General features: G+C 39.3%; 1 protein-coding gene across 3 annotated transcripts in view; it reads right to left on the bottom strand.

Moving 5' to 3' along the window:
• The window catches only part of TENM1 (teneurin transmembrane protein 1), a 774,784-nt gene that overhangs the window by 73,652 nt on the left and 674,146 nt on the right, over positions 1 to 26,986 (bottom strand). For all 3 annotated transcript variants that reach the window (XM_078065077.1, XM_078065079.1, XM_078065078.1), the window contains 2 exons: positions 26,086 to 26,106; positions 21,330 to 21,562 (listed from right to left, as the gene is read on the bottom strand). In XM_078065077.1, the coding sequence (XP_077921203.1) occupies positions 21,330 to 21,562; positions 26,086 to 26,106 (254 nt within the window). The remainder of the gene's footprint in view (positions 1 to 21,329; positions 21,563 to 26,085; positions 26,107 to 26,986) is intronic.

Below are 26,986 nucleotides of genomic sequence, written 5' to 3'. Positions count from 1 at the left end.
TGATCATAGAGTGCCCTTTAAATCAGAGAGAGATTAAAATATTTTGCTTTGTTTATGTGCAATGCATTTCTCTGAAAATTGGTATCATATGTTGGTCTATATGGAAATTCTCCAAGGGGCAGAAAAGTCCCTTCTCCAGCTGATCTGATTACTGTCCACTTAATTACCCACTGGGATCAGAAAGGGTCAAGTTACTTTTGCACAGTAAGCCTGTTAAGTTCTCTTGCTAGGCAGCCCCTAAATGGAGCTTGTAGGACTTGGAGGAATTACAAATATCTGTGTGTCACTAGGGTTGGAAGGAGGCAGAGCTTAATGACCAGCTGAAATGATTTCATTGTGTCCTTAACAATGAGAACAGGATTTCTTCAGTAAGAGACTCTAAAAAACTCACTGTAATATTACGTGACGAGTGAATGGTGTGACGTATTCAATCAGATATTGTTTAATAAAAAAGTTACAGTATATCCTAAACAGTAAAGGTCAATTTCCAAAGAATTTAAATACAAATTAAAAATGATAAACATTCAAACGAATGTTTGAAAGTCTGACTGGAAAGTCCTTTCACGGCTCAGAAGGTACTTTTTAAAGGGCGTCAGAGATATCATAAAGTGCAATAGATATTTGGACTAGTTAACCAAGAAATCTGAGTGAAAGAAAGACAAGGCAGTTTTTAGCTTTTGTCTTCTCTTCAGCTCCTCCTGATCCTCTCAAAGCTTTAACCTTCAGGGCAAGGTAGAGTGAATGAAGGGCTCACCTACCTCCACCAACCACTATTTTTCTTTTCTTTTTTATTATTATTATGTTATGTTAATCACCATACATTATATCATTAGGTTTTGATGTAGTGTTCCATGATTCATTGCAACCACTATTTTTCTAAAAGCTTACCGGGGAAGCTCTTTCTCCTGATTTATTATTAGATTTATTTTGTATCTGTTATATGTCAGGTACAGTGCTGGGCACTCGGAGTACAGCAGAGTAGTATAAAACAGAGCTCAGAAACCGGTGGGGGAGAGGAACCAATGCCCAGGCAATTACGGTGCCTCAAGATAAGCACTAGTTTAGATCAAGTCCAGGATGCTGTGGGAGCAACCTTGGGGAGTGGGCTGGGCAGATGAAGGTCACAAGTGATTTCTCAGAGTAAGTGACACGTAAGCAAAATCTGAATGGCTATGTCGAATTCCTGATGAGCCTAGTGTGAAATCCAGGTAAGTGCCACTGAAAACCAATGAAGGCTGACTAATATCACTTAATAATAACCATTTTCATTTGCTGGGACTACTAGGATATTCTAGGCCTAGTGCTGGATTCTCTACATCCATTTTCTCATTTAATCCTCATAGCAGCTTTGTGGAGTAGGTATTATTGTCATTTTCCAGACAGTGAAATACAAGTTCAGAGGTTGAGCGACTAACTCCAGGTTACCTACCTAGAAAATTCTAGATTTAGCTCGTTTGTCTGAGTTCAATGCCCGTTCTCTTAAGCCCTCTTCCATGTAGCCTAAATGGGGTTATCTATCACTTTACCACAGGAGTGGTACATAGACTGGTTTCAGAGGGTTCAGAAACTCCATGAAATTATCTGCAAAGTATTTTGTGTATGGGGAGATGGTCCATTGCTTTTGTTAAATTGTCAGCATGACTAATGACCCCTCTCAAAAGATTGTTAAGAGTTCTTATATTCCTGTAGATCTCTTGTTGGACTTCTTCAGAATTATCCTTCAAAGATATTCCGTGGCTTCACCCCCACAAAGCTGGTCAGTTTTGAGAAAGTGCTCAGAATTTCCATGTGATGGCGATTTTGAGAACTCGACTATTACCGTATGACCTACCACATAAAAAGGAGGCCCCAGCAACAAGGGTTACAGACTCCTATGTCGTCAGGGGTCAGGCAGGTGACACAAATTTGTAAGTTGGTGCCAGCTGTTGGATTATATAGGTTCTAGGGAAAACTGAGGTTAACAAAAGAGAGCATGTGCCACCTAAATGCATTCAATCTTTTTTTTTTCCTTAAATAAATAGAGTATGGGCCAAACAAATTATATTTTTGAACTGGATTTATTCCTCAAGTTGCTGATTTATGATGTTTGCTAGAGGATAATCAGGAGGAATATATTGTCAGTGAAGAGGCTGCTGTGGGCAGAGAAGATCCATGAACTTGGAGTGAATCTAATAACCAGTGTAGCACCTGCTATTAAAAGTTGTATCTCGCTACAGAGATGTCCCATATATCCCCTGCCCCCAGAGATGCATAGCCTCCCCCGCTATCAACATCCCCCACCAGAGTGGTACATTTGTTACAATTGATGAACCTACATCGGCACATCATTATCACCCCAAAGTCCCAGTTTACGTTAGCTTTCGCTCTTGGTGTTGGACATTGTATGGGCCTGGACAAATGTATACTGGCATGCATCTACCATTAGAGCAAAATACAGTGTAGTTTCAGTGTATGAAGATTCTGCTCAATTTTTCTGTGAACCTAAAATTGCTCTAAAAACTAAAGTCTATTAAAAATTATGTCTTGGTATTAGACTAAAACCAAAAATAATCAAATGTAGTTGTGATTCTTATCACTGGAAAATGAAATAATTTGGATGGCTGACGATACAATACTTGCTAAGAATGCAGCCTCTTTTGTCCCCACCAAGATCAAAGCTCAAAATTTGTGTCAAATTCATCAAATTCAGTCCAATCAAACCAGAAAATGAGGTGCCCCAGCTGAACTCAACTCTGTTTTTGCTCTGCCACCTTTCTCTTCCCCAATCTTCCTTCAGAAAGCCCTCCCCCTTTAGTATGGCAGAGACAATGCTATGTATTCAGGTCACCCTATCTATTTTTATTTCTGAGAATAGAGCTGGGTTACGTTTTCCAACTTCCTCTGTAGTTAGGTGTGGGCAGAAGTGATGTATGCTACTTCTAGGCTTGGCCCCTAACAAAACCTCTGTTGAGCTCTTCCATGGATCACCCTCTTCCCACGCAGGCTAGCCAGATACAGAGGGATTGAGTAGCTAGTTACTAGCTAGAAGGAGCCTGGTTCCCTGCATTACCACTTGAGTTTTCTCCCACCTCCCCAGGGCAACCCATTTGGACTGTGATGTGAGCAAGAAACAAAGTACTGTTTTGTTAAGCCATTGAGAATGCATGTGGTTTTTTTTTTTCTTTTCTTTTTCCATATAATTAGCTTGGCCTGACTATTACATTTACCAACTCAAACCCTATTCACCTTTTAAGGCTTCTACAAGATGTTTCTTTTCCCGAAAGCCTTACCTGCAAACTCCAGTTCATTCTGGTCTCTCTGCTAACCTATAGAAGTCGGTTTTTGTTTTGGGTTTTTTTTTTTTTTAAATGTGACTTCTCCAATCATGCTCTGTCCAGGCAATAACTCCTTGAGGGCAAAAACTGGATTTTATTATGCTTTACTTTTATATCTCAACAAATCCAGTAGACCTGGGCACAGATGTTCAATAAAACTTGCTGAATTATAGACTTAATTGTCACGCATTTACAGATTTCCCTCAATTTATGATAGGGTTACGTCCTGATAAACTCATTGTAAGTTGAAAATATCATTAAGTCTAAAATCATTTAATCACCTTCCCTACTGAACATCATAGCTTAACGTAGCCCACCTTAAACTTGCTCTGAACACTTATGTTAGCCTACAGTTGGGCAAAATTATCTAACACAAAGCTTATTTTAACATGAAGTATTGAATATCTCCTATAATTTATCAAATACTGTATGGAAAGTGAAAAATAGAATGGTTGTGTTTTGCTTGTGATCATGTGGCCAGGAGGTGCGGCTTGCTGCTGCCACCCGGCATCCTGAGATATTGTACTGCATCTTGATAGCCTGGGAAAATATCAAAATTCAAAATTCAAAGTATGGTTTCTACTGAATGCGTATTGCTTCTGCACCACGGTCAAGTCAAAAAACCGTAACTTGGGGACTGTCTGTACATTGAAATGCACCTAACTTAAATCAAGTAAAGCCTGCCATGAGGTCAAGAGCGGCACGTGAATTTCTCTAACAGTGCGTTTAGAAAGGAGGTAATGATATTTCTCTCTCTCAAGACCTTTAAGAGGAGTACAGTCCCCTATCAATTAGTGATTATTAAAGTATGGGAGGGTGGGGGGAGCAGTTGCTTTTAGTAGCCAAAAGCAAATAGAATAAGAACCATGGATCCAAAGATCTGCAAATAAATTTGATCCATGTAGCTAGCTACAATGAATAGCTCAGACTCCCCCAAATCCACTTTGCTCTGTTAACAGCTCCGTGTTATTATCTTGTGATATCTTCCAATCTTACCATCTCAGGAGTACTAAGAAAACAGAAATACCTCAAGATTTTGCCTTAATGTCCTTCAGTTCTTTGCTTTCACATAAAGAAAAGCAGAGAGAATGCTGGCTCTAGGGTCACATCAGGGGATCTGGGTTTCAGGCTGACTTCTGTTACAGATCAGCTGTAGGACTTCGAGGAAGGCATTTAACTACTCAGTGTCTTGATTGCCTAACCCAGATCCTACCTATTATACCGGGTAAAATGGTGTGAAACTCACAAAAGCCAATGGAATGGAAGCACTTTGAAAAGGATGAAGTGATGCTAAGTGGTGTCCCAATTGCTCAGTCATAGCTATAATTCTGAAAGTGACTGTTCTAAGCCTAGAATCATGAACAAACATTTCCACATAGGCCCTGATTGAACATTTTAGGTTTCTCTATGTTGGACAGACATAGTATACAACTTAAGTCCATGAAGCATCATGTAACCCTTGTCAGTAGCAGAGTTGCCCTATGTTAGATTCACCATAGACAAGGTAGTGGTTGAAAACAATTTTGTTAGCTTAGGGGAAATACTGCACTATCGAGTGGCTGGTATAAAAACCTTCAAGCTTTCATGAGATGGCTAAAATTTTCATCCAGAGAACCAAATAAATGAGGCTCCATGCTATGCAATTGGCTCAGGGAGATCCTGGGCCAGGGGTGGTGGTGGTGTCTCAATATTTAAAAGTGATACAAGATACTGGTAATGGTATGAATTATTTTTCCTTGTTTTAAAGATGTAGGGGTGTGTGTGTGTGTGTGTGTGTGTGTGTGTGTGTGTGTGTGTGTAAGAGAGATTGGGGTAAATAGATGGTTCTAGTTCAAGTTGAAATGCACATCTCTTATTTTTGTGCTAGAGTTCTTGTTTAAAAGATGCCTGCAGGCTGAGATTTAAGGGGACTCAGTACATATGGGCTAAGATAAATGAGGTTTACCAAATGCAAGCTGAATATTTTATATTCCCTCCCCCCCTTAAAAAATTCTTCAAACATCAAGCAACCATATCTGGGACACTACTCAGATATATTTTGAAGAAATGCTTCTGTCATCCTAAGGAAACAAACTGCCTCACAAGAACATTATGTGAACAATTAGCCTGAGGAGGGAAAGTTCATTTATTGCCCATGGACCAGCAAAAACTAATTGCAGTTGTTACACTCTAGGGAAAATGAGTCTCTCTCAAGGTATGTGAACGACCAAGAGGTTCTAATAAAAAAGCAAACTAAGTAGAATACCTTGGCCTGAATACTCAATAAAAGCAGGATATGAGGAATTAAACCTGACAGTGCTTACTATTCACAAAAGTGGGCTAACTCAAGAAGAATTAAAGTTTCTGTAGGGTAATTATTTGCATGTAGTGCCCATCCAAAAACAACACAGAAGGCCCATTTAAAATTCTTCCAACATCTGTACATCTTGACTAATGAAGCTGATGCTGGAAGAGAAGTTCACAAAGTCAGAAGTGGTAGACAGTCATTGGCAAAAGGTAAGGCAGGGTAACAAATACTGCATGAATATAATTTTTAAACCTCTTCAATGAGAGTTTAAGAGACATTTAGGACGGCTGATTTGGGCTCAATCAATATACAATTACAACACACACACACACACACACACACACACACACACACAAATATGACAGCTGAGTAAAAGAAAAAAAACAGTCAAAGCAGTTGCCTGAGGAGACAAACAACTCTTTTTTTCTTTTCCACATCCTCATGTATAAGTTTGATGAACTGCAGGCATAAGGTTTTCTTGAAAGGTATTGAAAACTACTGGGGTGCCTTGTTCACGGAGGGGGGCTGGTGATTTCCCTATCCTTGTCTTGACTGAGATTGGGGTCTCCACGGCCATCCCTACCTCTTTTCTCTAAATTCAACCACCTAGACATGTTCGTGGGAGAGATGGGAGGAGGAGGAAGAGTCCGGGGGTAGAAGCTGGGTGATCCGGTTGAGACTGACTGACTTTCAAAACATTTCACAATCTCCCAGTGCTCAGGTGTCTGCCTTTGTCTACCGGTGAGACTAAAAGCTGACCTGCCCATGTCAGGCATTATTGTAAAGATCAAATAAAATAACATCTATTGTGTCTGTGAAATCTTTCTGAAAGGTTAACACAAGTGATGTTCATATTTACGTTTTTGATTAACTGTTAGCCTTCTGGAATCATGCTGGGGGTTATCTGCTACATGAGTACCTGCTTCAGCATGGATTGACTTTTAGAGGTCAGGATCACACTGTGGAATTCTGTCAGCATCTCTGCCACGCTGACGATGATGGGGAGTCTGTACAGGGTCCTGTGTTACTTTTCCAGTCAAAGCGGTCTATGTAATGGCTCTAAAACATACCTTTCCCTTTGCCATCACTACATTATTTGCCTGTGCTATGTTCCTTGTGCGTGGAGGGCCCTTTCTTTCTCCTAGTTTCCCAATCCTGCTCATTTTTCAAGACACAGTGCAAGTCTAGCCTCAATAATACAATCCACAAGCTGACTCAAAGACTTGCAAATACCTCGATGGAGGTCTTTCCTTGTCAATTAAATCAAACAAATCCATCATTCTTTTCTGATGGTAGAAATCTTCTGAGCCTAGTAGAAGACATGTGTGTTTACCAATCCTAGTGGTAGGAATGAGGATCACAACAGGGATAGTGTTAGGTTGCAAATCTAAAGTCTGGCCCGTAACTAAGAGCACAAGGTGTTTTGACTGGACTCAAGAACACACTTGAGATACGAGTTCGGGCCATTTTAACAAATCCATTTCAGGACCATCCTCATCTTCATAGGAAGAGCTGAGTTATTCATTTCCCATTTAGCATTGGCTTTTTGCTCTCCACTGCCCTACTTTCTCTTCTTTGCCTTGTTCTTTGATCTTATTCTGTTTTGAGTTCACTTAACCTAACCTATCAGGAATAGAGGTTAGAATCTAGTTTCCAGTTCTCTTTCCCCACATGTCCAGCTCTTTTTTAGATTCCTTTCTTTTCTTCCACATCTTCCCCCTTCTCATTTTTCTCTCCCTTTTCCTCCAAATGCCAATCAGCTCTCCATTCTCTGAACCCTTGGAGTGTTTACAGTTTATATCCCACGACCTAATGCTAGATTATAGTCTTCTCTAAGGATTCCTCTCTTTTCTCCTCAACCAAATCATATTCCCTCATGGGCAGGGACCATGTTTTTTTTAGTCCACTCATAATTTCCAAAATTTCCCAGGAAGACCAGATTATTTGCTGCTTGAAAAGCTTAACAAAATGGTGGAGCTCAGTGAACATGGTTCTTTTTCTAACAAGATCTACTGGGAGCATGATGTGGGTCTGACCGAGTAGCTAAATCCAGTGGGAGTCTTCTAAGTAGTATAGTGGGTCGCTGACACTGGTGTCTTATTGATACCAGTTAAATATGCTGAAAGTATTAATTAAGATGATGGCATTTCTGGATACCTGTTTGATAACCAGGAGGTCTTTGTTGTCACAAGAGATCACTGCAGTGTTTGGTGACAGCATTTAGCTGCGTGCTCCTGCCACACAGGAGTGCTTTCTAGGTTTATGGAATAAATGACTAAGATCTATGGTAGAAAGGGAACAATTTGAGCAACTAGGAAAAAAAATTAATAATAGTCAGTCTGAATTCTTAGTGAGTCTAAGAAAGGAGCTAAAACACAAGGAAATGGAGGCATTTAAAAATACAGGCAGATACCATTTTTTCATTTTCCCTGATTCAAAAATCTCTAGCATTTCCAGGAACTAGGAAGGTATCAATTTAGGGCCAATTCAGAAGGCAGTTGTTTTGGTTTTCTGTTAATGGACAATTTTTTTTTAACATTCAAGTAGATAATTTGAATAAAGTCATGCTGTTAAAACTAGACCAGATATACTTGGAAAAGAAAATACCAGCATTAGTAACAAAACAAAACAAAAAAACCACAACAGAGGTCTTGAAGTTGCTGTGTTGATCTGCGGTTTTTCATAAAATTTCAAGCCTAACAGGCTAAAATCAGGAGATTTAAAAGTAGTCCCTCTTCAGACCACTCTCCCCAGAAATGCCCTCAGTTTTACCACTGGAGAAAGGTGGGAAGGTGCCCTTGAGAGACAGTTCTGATTTTACTTTAAGAGAACACAGGGAAAAGATTATAGAAACCCAAGCAGGTAACCTTGGCAGAAGCCATTCTGATGGGTTTTGGGCTTGGGGAGGGGCAAAGCAGACCTATCAATCTATTACTATGGCTTCAATTTCCTTGGGTTAGAGATGCCTTCCAAAATGAGGAATGATTCCTGAGCTCTAAGAGTAACTACCGCTGTAATCAGCTTTCTTTCCTGAGTAAATACTGGTAAAATCAGGCACCTACCCACCTTCCTTTCCCTAAAAACCTATTACACAGTCTAACAAGCTTTTTGAAAAACCAAATGGAATTGCTAGTAAATGAAACTGGAAGAAAAATAGAGCAAATAACACTGGGGCTTCCTGGCCAGGCTTTGATATTTGGGGCTTGAAGATAACCTTACATTTGAGTTATTAAGCCTTTGATTCCTCAGGGAGAAACTTTAAATGGGCCAGGACTCACTCCCAAGGAAATAGTGACTTTCTTTGGGCAACGATAAAGCGGACTCATTCTATGGAGACTCTTTAATATTGAGGAAGTTCACGGTCAGCTATTCAGGGAACCCCACATATGGACACACACTAGAGGTGTTGCCTCAAATCCAATCAGTACGGAAAAGAACGGATGTATGCTGGCCACTGTAGGAGGCCTTAATGACTCTACCCCAGGGCCAAAGTGGGACTTTGAATATCATCTCTGTATGCGTGAAAGCCTTATTTCAAACAAACAAACAAACAAACAAACGAACAAATCACTTTTAAAAATGGAATTGTCAGGTATAAATTTGCAAGTTGCTTTCTAATCCTTGCTTTTGACTTAAATTTTTTTTAAATTATGAAATATTTCAAATGGTAGACAACTCAGAAAATAGCATTACACGTTGCCTTGCATCTACCACCCAAATTTAACAGATGTTAACATTCGCTTCACATGGCTCAGAATAAAATCAAAAGAAAATGTTATGAATACAGCCAAAGCCCCATGTCCTTATCCCTACTACCTTTTCCCTTCTCTCCCCAGAGGTAACCATACCCTGCAGGTAGCGTGCATCACTCCCATGAATGTTTTCACACATTTTCTACATCTGTATGTGTCTACAAACATCTAGTATTGTTTATGTGCTTCCATGTGAATATACTTAATGCTTCAGAATTGTTCACTTAGAGGCACCCGGGTGGCTCAGTCAGTTGAGCAACAGGCTTCAGCTCAGGTCATGATCTCAGGGTCCTGGGATGGAGCCCCGCATCGGGCTCCCTGCTCAGAGGGGTGTCTGCTTTTCCCTCTGCCTCTGCCCTCCCCCCCCCCGCTCATGCTCTCTCTCTCTCTCTGTCTCTCCAAAAAATAAATAAAATCTTTAAGAAAAAAAGAATTGTTCACTTGAAATGGCTAAAATGGTAAATTTTGTTTTATATATATTTTACCATTATCATATGCTAATGGCATTATACCATGTATTTCTTTTGCAATTTTCTTTTATTTGTGCAACCTTATGTTTTGTGACCATTAATGTTTTTTATATATAGATGTAGTTAATTTATTTTTACTGTTATACAATATCCCATCATGTGACTAAGCCTCCACTGATGGATTGTTAGGCTCTTTCCATTTTTTTACTGTAGTGACATCCTAGCACGTCTCCATATGCACATATGCACTTGTGACTTTCCACAGCGTTTCCTTCAGTGGAGCTTTTCCCAGTACCTCTCTCCAAGTATTTTAAATACATGGTTGCAATTTTCCCCCTTCAGTTGGACAATATATTTTCCAAGCGAACAGAATTAAGTTAGGGCTGTGACTATACCATCAATGAAGTTTGACAGAAAAGAATTTGAATATAGTCAAACAATTTTGAAACCAAAATGATTATTGGTTGCAGTCTTGAAAACAATCCAGTTAATAACAGCTATTAGTTTTAAAACCTATCTACTTATCCTCGTTCTCCTCTTCCTACTTTAGTCAGTACTTAATCTGTGCCAGGAACTGGCAGAGCCCATAGCGTGTCATTTCATCCTCTAGAACTCTGTAAGGAAGGTAGGCGCACCATTCCATTTTACAGATGAGAAAACAGTGCCTTGAAGATGTTAGTAATACATTTGAACTCCATTTTAGCTCCCTGAGACTACAAAGTCTCTCGTTTTAAGCTGAACGCTTGCTGAGTTTTCCAAATTTCACGGGGCCCAAAGGAGAAAGACACAGTATGATTCGGGGGTTACTGAAAGGACTGTCCATCTGCCTTAAAAATACCTTTACTACAGGAAGGCTTTTCTGGGAAGCCACAAACCTTAGACACCTGAAGGAAATATATTGCTAAATATGACCACATAGAGTTAGAAAATGGTTAAAAAAAGGAGAAATTGCAAACTTGGAAAATATCTGCAACACATATGAGGGACAAAGGGATGCCTTTCTAACTGACAAAACACAAAGATCAACAGCTCGGTAGCAAAACTGGCAGAGTAAGTTTACTGAAAAAGAAATACAAATGGTCACAATAGACAGGAGATGACACTCAGCTTCATTCACAATTAAAGAAATTCAAATTAAAGCTACAGGGTACAAGACCCCATTTCCCACTGATCAGATGGGCCTACAGGAAAAGGTTTAAAGATACTCAGAGCAGCTAAGGGTACGGCAAAATGGGCATGTTCACACACTGTTGGTGTAAATGTGCTCAATCTTTTGGGAGGACAATTTGGTAATATCTACTACTGCTAAAAATTAACTCTATGTATGTATTTACAAAAGTGCTCCAGTATCTATGAACTAGGTTGTTCAGCACAGCACTTTAGTGGTAAAAAATAATAATAAAAAAAGCAACAACATATCCATCAAGAAGCAAATGGCTCAATCAATTATGGTATAGCCATATGTTGTCATGTTATACAGCTCTTAAAAACAAAGAGGTAGGTATGTACATGCTTTTATGGAAAGGTCTTCAAGATATTTTATTAAACGAAAGAAGCAGGGTGAAGTGTAATCCATATGGTATGATTCCTTTCACGTAAGGGGAAAAATATATAGAAGTCTCAAAGGAATCACAAGAAACTGTTAACACTGGTTACTTTTAAAATGAGGGACTGGGTTGTGTGTGTTTGTGGTGAAGAATTCTGGAATCTGCTTTTTGTACCTTTTTAGAGAGTTCAAACTTTCAAACCATATTTACATATTACTTTTCTATTTTTATGTTTCAGTATCAACAGGACTTAGCTAGGTGGTGAGACCATTTTAATTTGTATTTTTATACCTCTTTTTCTTAAAAAATAATAAATGTAACTAAAATATCTTTTACTACTGACCTGCCAGGATGCCTTCAAAGACTTCCATTTAGGTTTCTTCCTTGACTTACGGTATTACCCCTTTCAGCAGGTCTCCAGTAAGCTGCTCAGATCAGAGTAACCCACTGTCAGCCAGCAATACTAGGACACCCCTGCTGGACAGCGGTCATCTATAGAAGCAAAGAAACCTGAGTCCTCAGAGGCTGGCCATAGGACAAGACAGTGTATATGTGTGTGTATTTTAAAATACCATGTTTTGTCTTTTGTTGAATTATAAAAATAGTAAATGCTCAGAAAACTGAGAAAATAAAATCACTCCATATTCCTTAGGCAGCAATTATCACTGCTAATGTTTTGATAAACTTCCTTTTTAAAATATTTACTTATTTATTTATTTGAGAGAGAGAGAGAGAGAGCTCAAGCAGGGAGGAGCGGAGGGAAAGGGAGAAAGAATCTGAAGCAGACGCCCCGCTGAGTGTGGATCCCATGTGGGTCTCGACCCGACGACCGTGAGATCATGACCTGAGCCGAAACCAAGAGCCGAACGCTTACTGACTGAGCCACCCAGGCACCCTGGATAAGTTTCCATTTGCACTTTTTCTCTGGACGTACACAGTACCCCTGCACCCTTACAGGAGTAGCAGCCCACACTTTCTACAGTTTGTATTCTGAGCTCTCCACTGAATACCATTTTGCAGGTATTTTCCTTATACCCGCAAGGTCATGCCAAGTTTTGGGGACGGTGGGAGTGGTCTGTCCCGGGTGCTGACAGTAAGGGGAGTGAATTTTCAGTACAAGTAGTAAAAACAATAATAAAATGGATGAACAGCAGGTCTCTGTTTACTATCACCATTCCTGGGAAATTCTAAACAATGTCACTGATGCAATAGTCCTTCCACTGTCCCATCCCCTTTCAGTATACCACTGTGGCTGCCCAGTTCTGATGAGGGGGTGGGAAGAGAATAGGGTGCATTTCTACATAGGGGTGATGGGGTGAGGGCCGGGACAAGGGCTCAGTTAGCCAGGGGAATCACTGAACGAGGGAATGAAGAGGAGACATGTCAAACCTGTCCTACTTTATTGGGTTTGCTGCGTAGATCCATCCAGCTTAGACAACTTTAGAGAATCTGCTTGACTTAAAAAAACTAACCATAGCAGCTGTCTTTCTTATGTGCATATAACTTAAGTCATTAGTGCCTTCAAAACTCTGGTCTAAATGCTCTGTGTAGTGCCATCTATAATATTTGGGTTGAAGTGGCCAAAAAATGCAATCAACCGATCAATTATAAAATAAAAATGGGCTTCCTGGCTCCATTTCCAGCTGTGTTTTAGCGTATGATGATGTTAAAATCATGGATTTCCAAAGACATCTGGGTTTGCTGCGTGTTGTTTGAGTTTTACACTGGACACCTGCTAATTCACCCAATATTGCTGGAGGGTCAATGAAGCTAAAAACATCTTCTGATGACTTCTCTGTTGTGGAGTGAATGTTCTGGATTCCCTGGGAAGTCAATGCACTGTAGGTTTCAGATTCCTTTAAGAATCAGCAAAGCATGCAGGACTCACCAGGAAATGACCTCCTCTTTTCTTTGATTTGATAGCTCCATGCATTTGGATGGGAGCTCCATGCATTTGGTAAACTTGAAATTATTGGGCCATCTTGTATGGATGGTAGAGCATTATGGGGCCCTGATCAAAGGGTTAGCTCTAATACAGTTTCATGTTTTAGAACCTTAAAAACAAACATTTTGCATTGAAAGAAATTTCCTAATTAACTTCTACAGAATTTGTACATTAAAACATCTTACCCTGCTGGAGAAGACTGATAAAGCAAACATACTACCTTCTGCTGAAGAGAAACTGTATTTAGAAGGAACTTGCTATTCTCATAAAACTTTTAATAGGAAGAAGTGAATCAAATTCCTTAATTACCATTTTATGGTTGGTAAAAGGGCAAATTACATGCCATCCATTTCTAAACTTCTAAATGTCTCTGGTGCTTTTAATTAAAGCTGCCATCTAGAAACTACTAAAGCAATTTTATGCAATTAGTTATTTATAGGTTACCATAATACACCACTCAAAATATGATTTCAGTGATTTGCAGTCCGTTTGTGTGTGATCTCTGTCATTTTTGTTTGGTGGGGAGGGGGTTCTTCTTTTTATTGGCTGAGGTGATTCTTCAGTGGAAAGATAAGAAGGATGTGACACTGAGGAGCTGTGATGAGGAAGCAGAGTTGTCTTGGCTAGTGATCTAAATAAAAAGAGGAAGAATCATAATTCCATACTCTTTGTCTTGATATGTAGGGGTCTATGCTTCATTTTAGACAATGCTACAGAGGAGAAGTATATTACTCTTACTCCCTCGTCTCTCCCCACTTTGCCTCCATTCCACTAGGTACCTAGCATCACATTTCCCCATGCTACCTAGAGTAGCTCCCACCTTGGCTTGGCCCCCTTGGGTGATCTCATCTATCCAAACACATCCATCCTGTGCTCCATGTCCTCAAGGCCCCCATAAAGTGTTTTAATGAGGAATTCAGGTTTTGCTCTCCCAGGCAATACCCCACGGAAGTTCATATCTGAAGAAAACACTTATGGAGTGAATTTAATGGTGAAACGGTGGACTGCTAAGGGAATGACTTTTGTAACTTATTCCATGGTTGGGTTACTATTATAAGTAGTATTGTTATTAGCAACAAAACAGCAAGCCTGATCATAATGGCAGGTGACATTTAACATGTCCATACTACATGCTGGGCAGTGCGCTTTACAAGGCACTTTACGTCTATTACAGAACACTGCTGTGTAGGCACTATTAGCTAGTATTCTAACTTCACAGATGAGGAAGCTGCAGCTCAGGAAATTTAGGTGACTTATTCAAGGTCACACATTTAATGAATGGTGAATCTGGGATATGCATCCAGTTCTGTTTGACTCCAGAACCTGGGAACTTCTTTCTCATGGTATTTGGCCTCTAAAATATGATCTCTGTGTTTGCTAGAATATTATGCATGCATGAAAATTAAAATAAATGCAGAAGAAAAAGTCATTTAATAATGCACTTGTAGCTTTATAAAACTTAAATGAACTTAATACAGGTTTCTCTGTATTAACTATTGATGTTTCCTGGACCAATTAGCCAAGGCTAAATGTATGTGCCTTTCTTTTGTCTGACTTCTCCACACCAACGGTTTGATGGCTTTAGGATTCTGACAGAATAGATAGAAAGTTCTCAAGTTCCAGCTACTGACATAATATAAGGTCAAAATCTTTTGACCATCATAGGCAGATGCATTGGAACAACTGCGGGGAACACATTAAGCTCTCATTCTGGTTGCATCAGAGGCACTAAGTCCTCCGGTATAGCTGCCATAAACTGAGAAATCAAAAACATAGTTTAGGTAAGAAATCTCCAGAAGTGGACAGAGCACGGGATCACTGAGCAATAAAAGACAATTATTTTGCCTGAATTTTAAGGCTTGGTCAAAACACATTTTTCTCAAGGCACCTCTGATTCTAGGACAAGGTTGTGGGAGGAAAGTTCTCACGGAAGATGCCTTGAAGCTGAGCTGGGAATTTGGCCCTGGGTGGTAGAATGTTGAGCCTACCCAGAAATCCTTCTTCACTAATCGGCTCTCCCAAATCTTTCCTAACCTTACTTCCTCATTTTTAGCAGAATAGATCAATTCTTGGAGAACACCGAAGCTATCAGAATGGAATACCATCAACCTTCTAGTTCCTTCTACCTACAAACTTACCTTCATCACTACACCTACCATTATCTTAGGATGGTTTCTCCAATCTCCCCTCCCTTTCAAGGCCTACTCCCTCCCAGTTTCCTCCAGACCTGGTTTCATCATTTATTTTCTGTCTTCTGTATCTTTTCATTTACCTATAACTAATACCATATCTCCTATAGATGAAGTCTCCCCTGAGCGCCCTGTCCTCTCACTACTTATTATGGTATCTCTCACATCTAAACTTCTCAGAAGAGCGATCTTCTTTAGAAGTATTTATTTTCTGTCCTCTTATTGGCTCATTAAATTACTAAAATTTGGCTTCCATCCCTACTGCTATTCAAACCACCAATATCAGGGTCAGCAATGAACTCCTCATTGCCTAATCCAATGGCTACAAATGTGTAACATTTCATACTGTTTTCCACACCTTCTTGAAACAAATGATTCCTTCGCCTTCCTGGATACCAAGCTCTCTTTGTTCACTTTCTTTTCTTATGAAGGTTTCTTCTCTGTCTCCTTCATTAGATTCCCTTCCATTGCCTGTCCTATAAATATCAGTACTCCCTATGATTTCTTTACCCCAGCCTCACTCCTGCGTGTGCACTACCCTGTCTCCAAAACAGTTTATCAAACATGCATGCATTGGAGGATTATGTCACTCTCTCACTTCAACTCCTTTGCCTATAGGATAAAATCCGAACTTCCTGTTCCTGCCCCTGCTCTTCCTATTACCCTTGGATATTTTTACTTCAACAATACTGATTTATTTGCAGTTTCCTGAATGTACCACTCATTTTACTCAGGTTGTGGCTTGCCTGTAATTTTGGTGAGCCCTGGCCCTAGTGTCAGTCCAAACGGTTATGCCACTGTGATGGATCATGTACTAAAGGAATTGAGGAAAAACCTTACTGCTCTCCATTGCACAGGAGAACCAAAGGAACATTCTCGTACCTGTTAGTGCACTATACTCTCTCCCTTAGACACTGATGACATCAGCAAGATGTCACCGCTCATCTTTCCATGAGCCCCAAATTTAGCCTTTCAGAATAGCATGTAGATGCCAGGGAAGTCAGTAAAGCTTTAGGATCTAACTCGGATATATCTGGGTAGGGACAAAAACCAGATTATTTTATCTAGACTTTATCTTACCCAGATTTCTTAATTGTTAATAAAGTTAAAGTGACTCCTGTATGATTAGTGTTATGAATACCTTAAAAACACTTCTGGTAGCTGTCAAGATTTAAGGATCATTTCCCTGCTAGGGAATGGCTCAGGAGCTGTTTGCACTCATCTGGATATTGCCCAAGTCCTGCTGAGTTCTGAGGTCAGTTTGTTTAAAGAGGCACATCGAAATAGAGATATAATCCTTGGTGAGGTCCAAGAGAACCAAATTAAGTCATTGATTAATTTCATCTTGTCCAGTCACTCCTTCACCCTCTGTATCTACTTAAAAAAAAATAAATGTATTCAGCTTGTCACAAATTTTATTTTATATTCCCACCTAGTACCATTTCACATTCTGCTTAAGTACTTGGTCATCTATTACATGACTCATTAGTTTGAGTTCTCTGTAGAATTAAGGAAAGTTGCAGTAAAAATAATAAATGGAACCTAAGTTTCAACTACATCATCCATGCATGTTTTAAAAGCATCTTTCAAAGTCAATTCAAACTCATATACAATGCCAGGGATTAGCACACCATCAGCCTTTTTGCTAAACTTTTTTCCTTGCCCCATTACATTGAAGTATTGATGAGTAAAATGGCAAATGTTTCTCTTTATTGGGATTCAACTCAAAGTGCATAAAACTGGATCAGATAAAGACTTATTCCCAGGAGATGCATCCAGGGGCTATCTTATATGAAATTCTACTCAGGGAGACTTCCATTTCCCCTTTAAACAAAATGTGTAGTTACCAGTTGTAATAAAAAAATTTAATAAAGTTAAGGTTTTCTGCCTGCATCCCTTAAGAAAAAGTTGGTGAAGTTCTTAACTGCAGAATCTTCCAAAGAGATGTGACAAGGTTTCCTGAAGATTTATTTGAATAATTACATTTAGAGACTATGTAAATGCTGTGCCGTCTACTATGAGTACACTGCTGGGTCAGAAACCTCAGAAAAATAGTTTTAATGGGAAAAAGAAACTCAACTAAAATCCTATATCTTGCAAATAAAAATAAAGAGCACTTTCCAATATTTCCTACCCTCCCAGAGAAACCAACAGAGATCATGGATTTTAGCTGAAAGACAGGCCATGAGGTATAGTGAAAGCATCACAGGCCTTTTTTTTTTTTTTTTCCATCACAGTTTTGAATTCCAGTGTTATCTGGAACCTGTGCGAACTTGGGTACATTTCTTAACCTGTCTGAGTCTCTGTTTCCTCATCTACAGAACTGGGGGAAATGCAATTGACCGTGTGCATCCTTGTGAAGATTAGATGTACTGTATTGGAAAGCATGGAGCGCAGACTAAGTTATAGCTATGGTTGTTGTAATACACTGGAGCTGGGAGGGAGATCATCCCACACCTTCATGTTGACAACTGATACATCTCAGGATCCCATGTTTAAATGACTAGTCCAGTGTAACAAAACTAGTCAATGGCACCATGAAGTCTATTTTAGTGTTCTGGGAAATGAAACCACAGCGAGGTCCAGTGACTTACACAGGGTCATCCAGAAAAACACTAACTACATGGACTGAACAAGAAAGTCTAGGTTCCCTAACCTGACATTCATCACAATTTGCTGCCATTTCTCAAAAAAAAAAAAAAAGAAAAAGAAAAAATCCCATGGCTTCTGACCTTTTACCTTCTGCTGACTGGTTTTTAATCCCATTTGATAATTTATTCCGACTTTAGGACGAATGATCTCAAAAGCAAATTTCATTTCATCCTATTTTTAGAATAGATTCAGAAAATAAATGAGCTGTCTTGCAGATTAACATTTATTTGACTTACCTTGCATAATTAAGGACATGTTGGAGAGCCTGCCTATAATTGCAATATGTTGCTTGTTAAAGTCTTAGAGCAAGCTCTTTTTCCTAACCTAGAAATTGTACTCCCTAGATGTACATTTCCATTTTCTACTGATCTACAGCTTTTCTTTATTAGATTCTAGGTGAAGAGAAAAATCAAACCTCTCCTTAAAGAAATCCGTTAAACATTTGTTGTCCTTCTAGGGGGGAAGGAAGAAGGAGCTGATGTGCGTGGTGGTTGTAACACAAACAAACAAACAAACAAAAAAAGCCAAAACACAAACCAATTGGTCTTTCTTGAGAGATAAAGAACCTGCAGGAGAACCTCAAAGACATCATTAGCAATTAGCAATACTCTTCCCTCAATTTGCACACTGTGTTTTAAATGACTTCTTGCATGATTTTTCCTTCTTCTACAGAAGTCTATGAAATTGCCCTGCAGCATCCCATATAATGAGAATCTCACTTCTGATTCACTGCCAAGGGTGAGTGCTCTCTATATTCAGCATGGAGATAGGTGCCCTAGCGAGGCATCTAAGTGTTCTGACCAGCAATCTCAAGAGCAATGGATGTCTGGACACAGGTTCTGCCATCTGAGTGATTTTGAAGATCTCTAACAGGGTCTTCAAATACTGTTAACATGGTTGAAGAAGACGTGGTGGATACTGAGTGTGAGTCACATGTTCCCCTCCTTTAAACATCCTCGTTCACTCACTGGATCAGAGCAGATGTTGTCAACATCAGCTTCAGTATGCTATGTGAAAGCTGTCTTGGCTGGATTAGACATTCAGCTCTCCGAAGCCTCGGCCAGATGTTCTTAGGGCCCCTGCCCGCTTTGGGATGAATAAAGTGTACTGGATTATTATAAAGGCCACTCTTGGATAGAAAGATGAGTAAATCAAGCCAAAGGAAAATGTACTACTAGCCATGACAAGAAGAAAAACTTAGTTTAATATTAACTTTAATAGATATATAAATTTTGGCACTCTCATTACTGATGCTTTAAGAGTTCATGTAAATCCTGTTCATCAGGACTCTATTATTGCTGCTTTCCAAGCAAAAGAAAAAAGAAAAAAAAGCTGCAGAGAACCAATTATCTGCTCTATTTGGAAAAGCTGAGATATTCATCCTTTACGTGGCAGGTTGAATGTGGTAGGTGAGATGAGTGGTTTTCATTTGAGTAGCAACTCAGGAGGATGTCAATTTCAGGCACAATACAAGCTTGATTCCTCCCTATTTCTTATGCAGAAATCCTTTTATAATACCTGCAAGAGTTTTAAACCTGTGTTAAAGGTGGGACCTAGCCCGATACATTTCCTTGAAAGATGAGTTGATTATATGTTGCACTTGAGTTATGCATTCACTCATCAAATATTTATTGTGAACCTACTATGTGTAAGGAATAAGAGCTGGCACAAGAGAAGAAACATCTTAAAACACTTTACCATGATACTTGGGGGGCTTATATTCCTTTAGGGAAAAAAGGCCATATTTTTTAAGCACGATTGAAATTCCTTTTAAGAATACTTGATACAGATAAGAGTTACCTAACCAATCAATTACATGACAAGTATGTATAGTGGATCCCACACTGTACAAGATATTGCTGGGGAGGTGGGGAAGATTTGAACGAAATATTAGATATAGTTTCTCAGCTCAAGTAGCTTGCCTCAGTGATAAAAAACCTCCTATTCATGAAAGAATTGGAAAGTAAAAGAAGGCAAAATATAATCTAGTAGTAATTGGGTGGTGTAGACCCTGTTAGAGAAATTCAGATTTAATGGACTGGGGTTAGCCAGAGGGGCTTTACGAAAGACATAGGACTTGAATATGGCCTTGAAGAAAGGGAAGGCTTTAAACTCTGATTATAGTTGGAATTTAATCCCCATATGGCAAATGTCAAATAGCTAAAGAGTAACCTCTTAATATTTGAAATAATAAATGACCATCTAACAAATGAAACACATTGACCTCACTATATTTTTTGGCATGGAAAAATGTTCATAATATATTAAGTGTGAAAAGCAGATTATAGAACAGCATTCTATACTATGATTCCATTATTAGAAAATAAAATATATGATATGCATGGAAAAAAGTCTAGAAGGATATATGCCAAAATATTAATAGCTGTTTTCCATATGTGGTAGGATTATGGGTGACTTGAATTAAAAATATTTTTTTCACTCTCTTTTTTCTAATTTTTCTGTAACCAATGTGTTTTATCTGTGTAATAGTTTAAAAAGACCACATTGGCTTCTTAAAACCCACCAAATGAATACTTCATAAAACCTACTAAAGTAGAAGTGTTTCACACACACACACACACACACACATGCCCACCCCATCATGGAGAAGGAACAGAGAGTAATGATTAAATAATTAAGGAGATAGGGTGGACAATAAATATATGATAACAGATTTAAAGTTGACTGTCCTGCTTAGTGGCCTAAGATGGGAATATGATCCCAAGTCTACAAAATCATGAAGCTGATTGAGAGAACACAGATTTATTCACAAATCCCAAGCAACAGAATTGAGGATTGGCTCTTGAAGACTGAGGAGTAAATTTAGGACAGACGAAGTAAGGCCACGTTCCCACAGAAGGCAAAAACAAAACAAAACAAAACAAAACAAAAAACCCCCCAAAACACAAAAAACCCCAAAAACCTAAAACTGGAATTTGTCATCCTAGGCGGAAAGGAAAAGAAGCATTTCGAATTTTAATAACACTTTTGACTATACGAAGGCATATTACCTAGAAATTAGCCCTTACCATGCCTATCTCTTCCGGGATGGACTTCAGAGACAATGTGTGTCAGAGGCAATATTGAGATAGATGGACTACATTATGGCAACAGTCTTAGGATTTTGTGAAGTCAAATGAAATCTTTAGATGACCAAAGGATGTTTTTTTTACCTCGAGGGCTGTTCAGTGAAGCTTCTGATGCTCTCCCGCCATCTCCACAGTGACTCTGGTCAAAGGGAAGGCACTGATCACCTGTTCCTGCCACCACTTCAAAATTCTTGGATAGATCTTTTGTTTCCACAAGAGATTTCAACCTGTACACTTTTCGAGTGTTGGTGTCTGATAGATAAAGTGATTCAGACACAGGGTCCATAGCCAGATAGTATTTGTGAGCAGGACTTGTGCTAAAGAAGAGAAAAGTAAAGTTATTCAAAGAAGTTTGTTCAATATGCATCCCCTGGGGTCTGCCTTTTGTCACAAATGGAAAGTTCTCTTAAGAGATGAAACAAAATAAATGTATCTTCTTTCTCATGTACTGAGGAGATGGTACTAGTTCGGTTTTCTAGTAAGGGGTCTGGGTATAAAAAAAACTCAGTGTGTACTGCTAACCTGAAATGAAGCTGACATTTCAATACCATCTGGGGGGCAGAGAAAGAAGCAGAAGAGAGAAAATCCTGGGAAATAATTTTTTTCATCAATACCTTTCATACCTGGTTCTCCAATTACCTACTAGATGCCTGCCTGGATGGCTCACAGTCACCTCAAACTCAAAAAATCCCCAACAGAAGCTCTTCTCTTCCTGACTTCCCATCCTTCAGAACCCTATTTCTTCTCTTCCAGACTTCCTACCACACTGGGGGCCCTACCAGCCTCCAGGCTCCTGTTGTGAATTGAAGGACGTGTTGCGTACGGAGGGCTGTGCCGGAGATGCATTGTCAAACTTTTCCTCTCCAAGCTTCCTTTTTTTAGCTGACCACCACACTTTTCTAATCCATTTTGTCTTCTTTCGGGATATAATAGAACTGATTATATATGACCTTTTTGGGGGGTTATAATCACAATCAACTGTACCTTTTAAAGGTGATGTTAAAGTTACCTTGATTGGATTTTGGTATTCCTGAAACTCTTCAATTACATATTCGCACGGGATCTCTTGTGATATTTTTATCTGTGTACATGGCTGAGCTCATTCATTCATTTTGATTCTTCTTAATTCCATTTTTACAATTGCTGGAGTAATATTGGTTTGGGGGATATTTTGCTTGATCCTAAGGTTGGATTCCCATCTTTAAAAACCCTAAAAACTCTTTAACATTCCTTGGTATGGTAGACAAGCCTCTTCACTTAGTAAATTCTCACATGCCTTTTAAGGCTTTACTCAGGCATCATCTCCTGAAGAAAGCCTTCCCTAAATCTCCAGTCTGGGTTATCTGCACTGCATTTACCTCTGTTTTGGGGATTACATATCGTATTGATTTTTTTTTTTAAATTTGTATCCCCCAATAGACCATGCGACCTTGGAGGAAAGCAACCTTGCTTATCTCTGGCTATGACTGTCAAGTGTGACAACAGAAGTAGAGGAGGAAAGATATGAGCAGAGAGGAGGTACATGTGACCTACCAGTAGCTGTCATATCGTATTAGCATTTTTTTTAAAGATAAACTGAAGTCCATACTTTATTCAGATTTCCTTAGTTTTTTGCCTAAAGTCCTTTTCCTATTCCAGGAGTCCTTCTAGGATACCAAATTATATTTAGTCATCATGTCTCCTTAGGCTCCTCTGGGCTATGACAGTTTCTTAGACTTTCCTTGTTTCTGATGACCTTAACAGTTTTAAGGAGTATTGGTCAGGTATTTTGTAGGATGCCGTCTACTAGAATGTGTCTAATTTTTTTTTTCTCCCGGTTAGACAGGGGTTATAGGTTTTGGAAGGGAAGACCACAGGGGTAAAGTGCCATTATCATCAAATCAAATCAAGGGTACATAATAATCAACATGACTTATCACTTTTGATGTTGACCTTGATCACCTGGCTGAGGTAGAGTTTGTCACGTTTCTCCAGTGTAAAGTTACTCTGTGAAGGCAACACTTGAGGAGTAGGGAGTTATAATCCACCTCCTTGAGGGTAGAGTGTCTACATAGACAATTTGGAAATCTTCTATATAAGAGCATTATCTCATCTCCTCCATTTATTTATGAATTCAGCCATTCATTTATAGCAGTAGGGACTCATGGATATTTGTTTTATTTTTTGTATTAAAACCCAATGCTACTTTATTTTGTTGCTCAAACCCTTTTGGCATTAGCCACCGGGAACTCTTCCGTTGGCTTGTGAGAACTTTTGACGTCCATCCACCAGTGTGGAGTTTTGTTTTTTGTTTTGTTTTAGCCCTTCTCTACTTTTTGGCACTACAAGATGCTCCAGGCTCATCTTTTATAGTCCCTGCCCCAGTACTGGAATGAATCGTTTTGCTAAAGACCCCTGGTTCCTTATGTTGGAGAATGGTATTGGAAACCAAGATGTGAGTGCTGGGTGTAAGTACTATTTTTTTTTACATCTCTCCAAGTACACTCTAAGCTCTTTGCAGGCAGGAACCATACTCATCTCTCTATCTTCAGTGCCAACAGAGTGTCTGACAGGGTCAATGTTCAGTTACTGCTGAACTAAACTATAGGACATGAAACTAACAAATACACAGAAGTGTTCAGGTCTTGGCTACCTAGCCCAGCAAAATGGCAGGGAGAGGGTCATCAGAATAATTAAGTTGCCCCTAAAGACTGGTATGTTTCTGATTGTATTTGTAATTATATTTGCCCTCTAAGTATATCTGTGTATGTTAATGATAGTAAAGGTTAGCAGATACTGATTTGAGAACCAGTTTATAGTTTTAATTGGAAAAAAATCAGATCCATTTGGAATACTTGATTTTTTTCTACTTACCTTCACTTCATCAAATAAGAGAATTCAGTAGATTCCAGGGACATCTTCAACCCTGGAACCACCATGACAGCTGCTGTAAATAAACTGTAAAGGGCCCCAACAGACTCCAGAATTGATTTGGCAGTCATATCAGACAAGGCATCTCTGTAGCAAAGACTGCTTAAATAGGGGTTTGAGTAAAAGTTTTTACATATTTAGCTGAATTTTTGCCTTCAGAATAAAATTTCTCCAGTACCCTTAGATCTTTCTAGAATAAAAGGGGGTCACAACCCTTCCCTGAAACAACATTCAATATTTTGGTGCCAGTTGGTGGAAGCTTCAACTGAGCCAGATTAATCATGTGTTGTTTAGGAAAAGTCCATAGGCTATTTTTCCAAGAGAAATGTTATTCGCAGAAAAGCACTTTGGAATGCATTACATTCATTTATTATTGAATATCCCCAATGTGCCTGTGAGGGAAGTTAAAATTATCATTCTCCTCAAATCTCAGCTGGGGAAACCCAGACACATAGAGGGCTTGCCCAGGGTCACTAACAAGCCTATGCCCTAACCGAGACTAGATTAGATCATATGACTGTGTGTACAAAGTACCTTCCGAATACTTTAGCTCTGAAGGTGGCAAAAAAAAAGAAAAAAGAAAAAAAAGAATTGGTGTTCCTGCCTTCTTCTAACTGAGCAACATATCCTATTTTGCTCAGCTAGGCTGTTCTAAAATTTTGTGCGCTGGCCTTTAGAAAATGGAATAGTCCAACACACAAAATTCAAATCTGATTAATGTTATTTTCTTGACAGCTAGCAGTCAGGAAGGTCTCCTATATTGATATGTAATTTCTTGCCATTTCATGCCATTTCCCAAGTGCACTTCAGCTCTTTGGAGATTGGTTTCTTTCTACTTTTTAAAAACATGCCATATCCGAGAAAGAAAACCGCTGGACTACATTTCAATTTGTTCTAATCCCTTGTGTCCACATGCATATTGCAATTTGAAATATGAGAAGATTTCTTTTATAACTTCAGTGTTAGACTTATTGTCACCTTCTGGTTAGCTTTACATTCGAGCAATGCCCTTCAACTTAGCAAAGATCACTTCATTCATGCTAGTTAAAATCACATAGATTGTTAAATGGGCAATTAATGCTTATCATTAATACTGTGCAACACTTAACCAGTAAGCAATTTGACAACCAACTTAATTTGCTTAAGGAATCAGTTATGCCAAAGTAGCGAGGCTGATTTTGTGCACTGGCATTTAGGAAGTGGCATCTCCCAAACGAAATCCAAATTAAAAACCCTATCAGTGCCATTTTGATGACAATTGGCACTCGGAAGTGAACAAATTCAATTTTCTCCTTTGCAATTTCAGGTAATTTAGAACAGTTTTGACAAGTGTAATGCATAAACAAATTGAATAGAAATGCTCATTATGATTAATTTCAGAGCTCTGTGCCATTGTCGGTAAATGGTTGGTTTAAAGTTTTTCTATTATTTCTTTTTGGTGGGAAGAAATAGAAACCATGAGGTCACACAAAGGGAAAGAGGAAAAATCTTATTCAAGAAGGTCATCGTGGTCACTGTCTCTTAATACACTCATCAACTCTATTTCTGGATCTGGGAAGATTGTCGTATCGCCTCTCTTTCTACTGCAGCTTGAAAACATTGAATCTATTTGAACTTACAGACTCATTTGTGATATCACCTAAGGAGAACATAATGAGACTTAAGGCTTTGCTTTCCCAGGAAGTACTGAACTGCCAGGTCTCACTTATTTTGTTTTCTTTTCAATATAGTCTGATCCTCCAGCAAATTCCCACTTAGTGGAGCTCTCTTCTTTTGTCAGACACTTACCTGAATCCTAACTTCTAAATGTGCTTTCACATCATTCCTTTCACCTTATTTAAAAAGTACAATCTCCCTGTTAGCCCATTATTAGGAGGTTGCCTGTTAGGCAAGAAGGGGCATTAGGTAGCTGCCCGTGTGGTTTGCTTACCTATGTCTGGTATCTCTGTTTCTAGGGTGCACAAGGTTATCCACGAGTGGCAAGTAAAAACAAATAGAGAGTCATCAGTATAATTCAACAAGCCAAATCCAACCAGACCCACCTAGTTCTAACTCTGTCTGTGGCTATTAGAGACTCCATAGGGAACATTTCGTCAGACGTACAAGCCAAAGTGGACCAGATCCCTCCTGGCTTCTTCTCCTAAGATGGCGTCAGGGTGATTGAATATCCTGCCTGGTGGGTGGGCAGAGCTTGAAGGCAGTTTTTTCTCTCTGGACCATCTTCATCAGAACCACCTGGGTTCCTGCCCCATGTGCAGTTTCCTGGGGTTCTCCCCACTCATACTGAATCAGAAGCTCGAGGTGGAAGAGGGGCCCGGGAATTTGATTTTTAACAAACTCAGCTGGTGATTCTGATACAGAATAAGGTTTAAGAACCACTGGGCGAGGCTTTGAAGAAGTAGCCACTGTAGAGGTTCTGACTATTCCAGACTCTGTTTTGAAAGCCACTTTACCAAAATGTAAAATCAAGCCTTGTGTGCAATGGACACCCCAAATCTAGCCCCAAGCCACTTATATGATCTCAGAGATAAGATAGAGACATCTTTTGTGTACAGTAGCACATTACTTAGCAATATTAAAAAACTTAATGAAAAGTATAAAGGTTTTCTCTTAGGCCAGGGCAGAATGTCCCTGGTATCAAAATTGCTGCATCAAAATAGCCTCAGTAAAACATCATGTACATCAACTACTAGGGCCTTGTGTCTTCCGATGATCTGTGCTCTAAAGGGGCAACTGGGATTGGCAAAACAGATCCGTCAGGTCAGAAGCAGCAGAACACTTTGGGGGCCCTTCTTTGGTAAGCCTCTTGGCACAGGGTACTCTGGGACCTG

The sequence above is a fragment of the Halichoerus grypus genome, chromosome X (assembly GCF_964656455.1).
Source record: "Halichoerus grypus chromosome X, mHalGry1.hap1.1, whole genome shotgun sequence".
Lineage (NCBI taxonomy): Eukaryota > Metazoa > Chordata > Mammalia > Carnivora > Phocidae > Halichoerus > Halichoerus grypus.
Note: the sequence above shows the minus strand (reverse complement) of the source record. Positions and strands in the feature narration are given on the sequence as shown.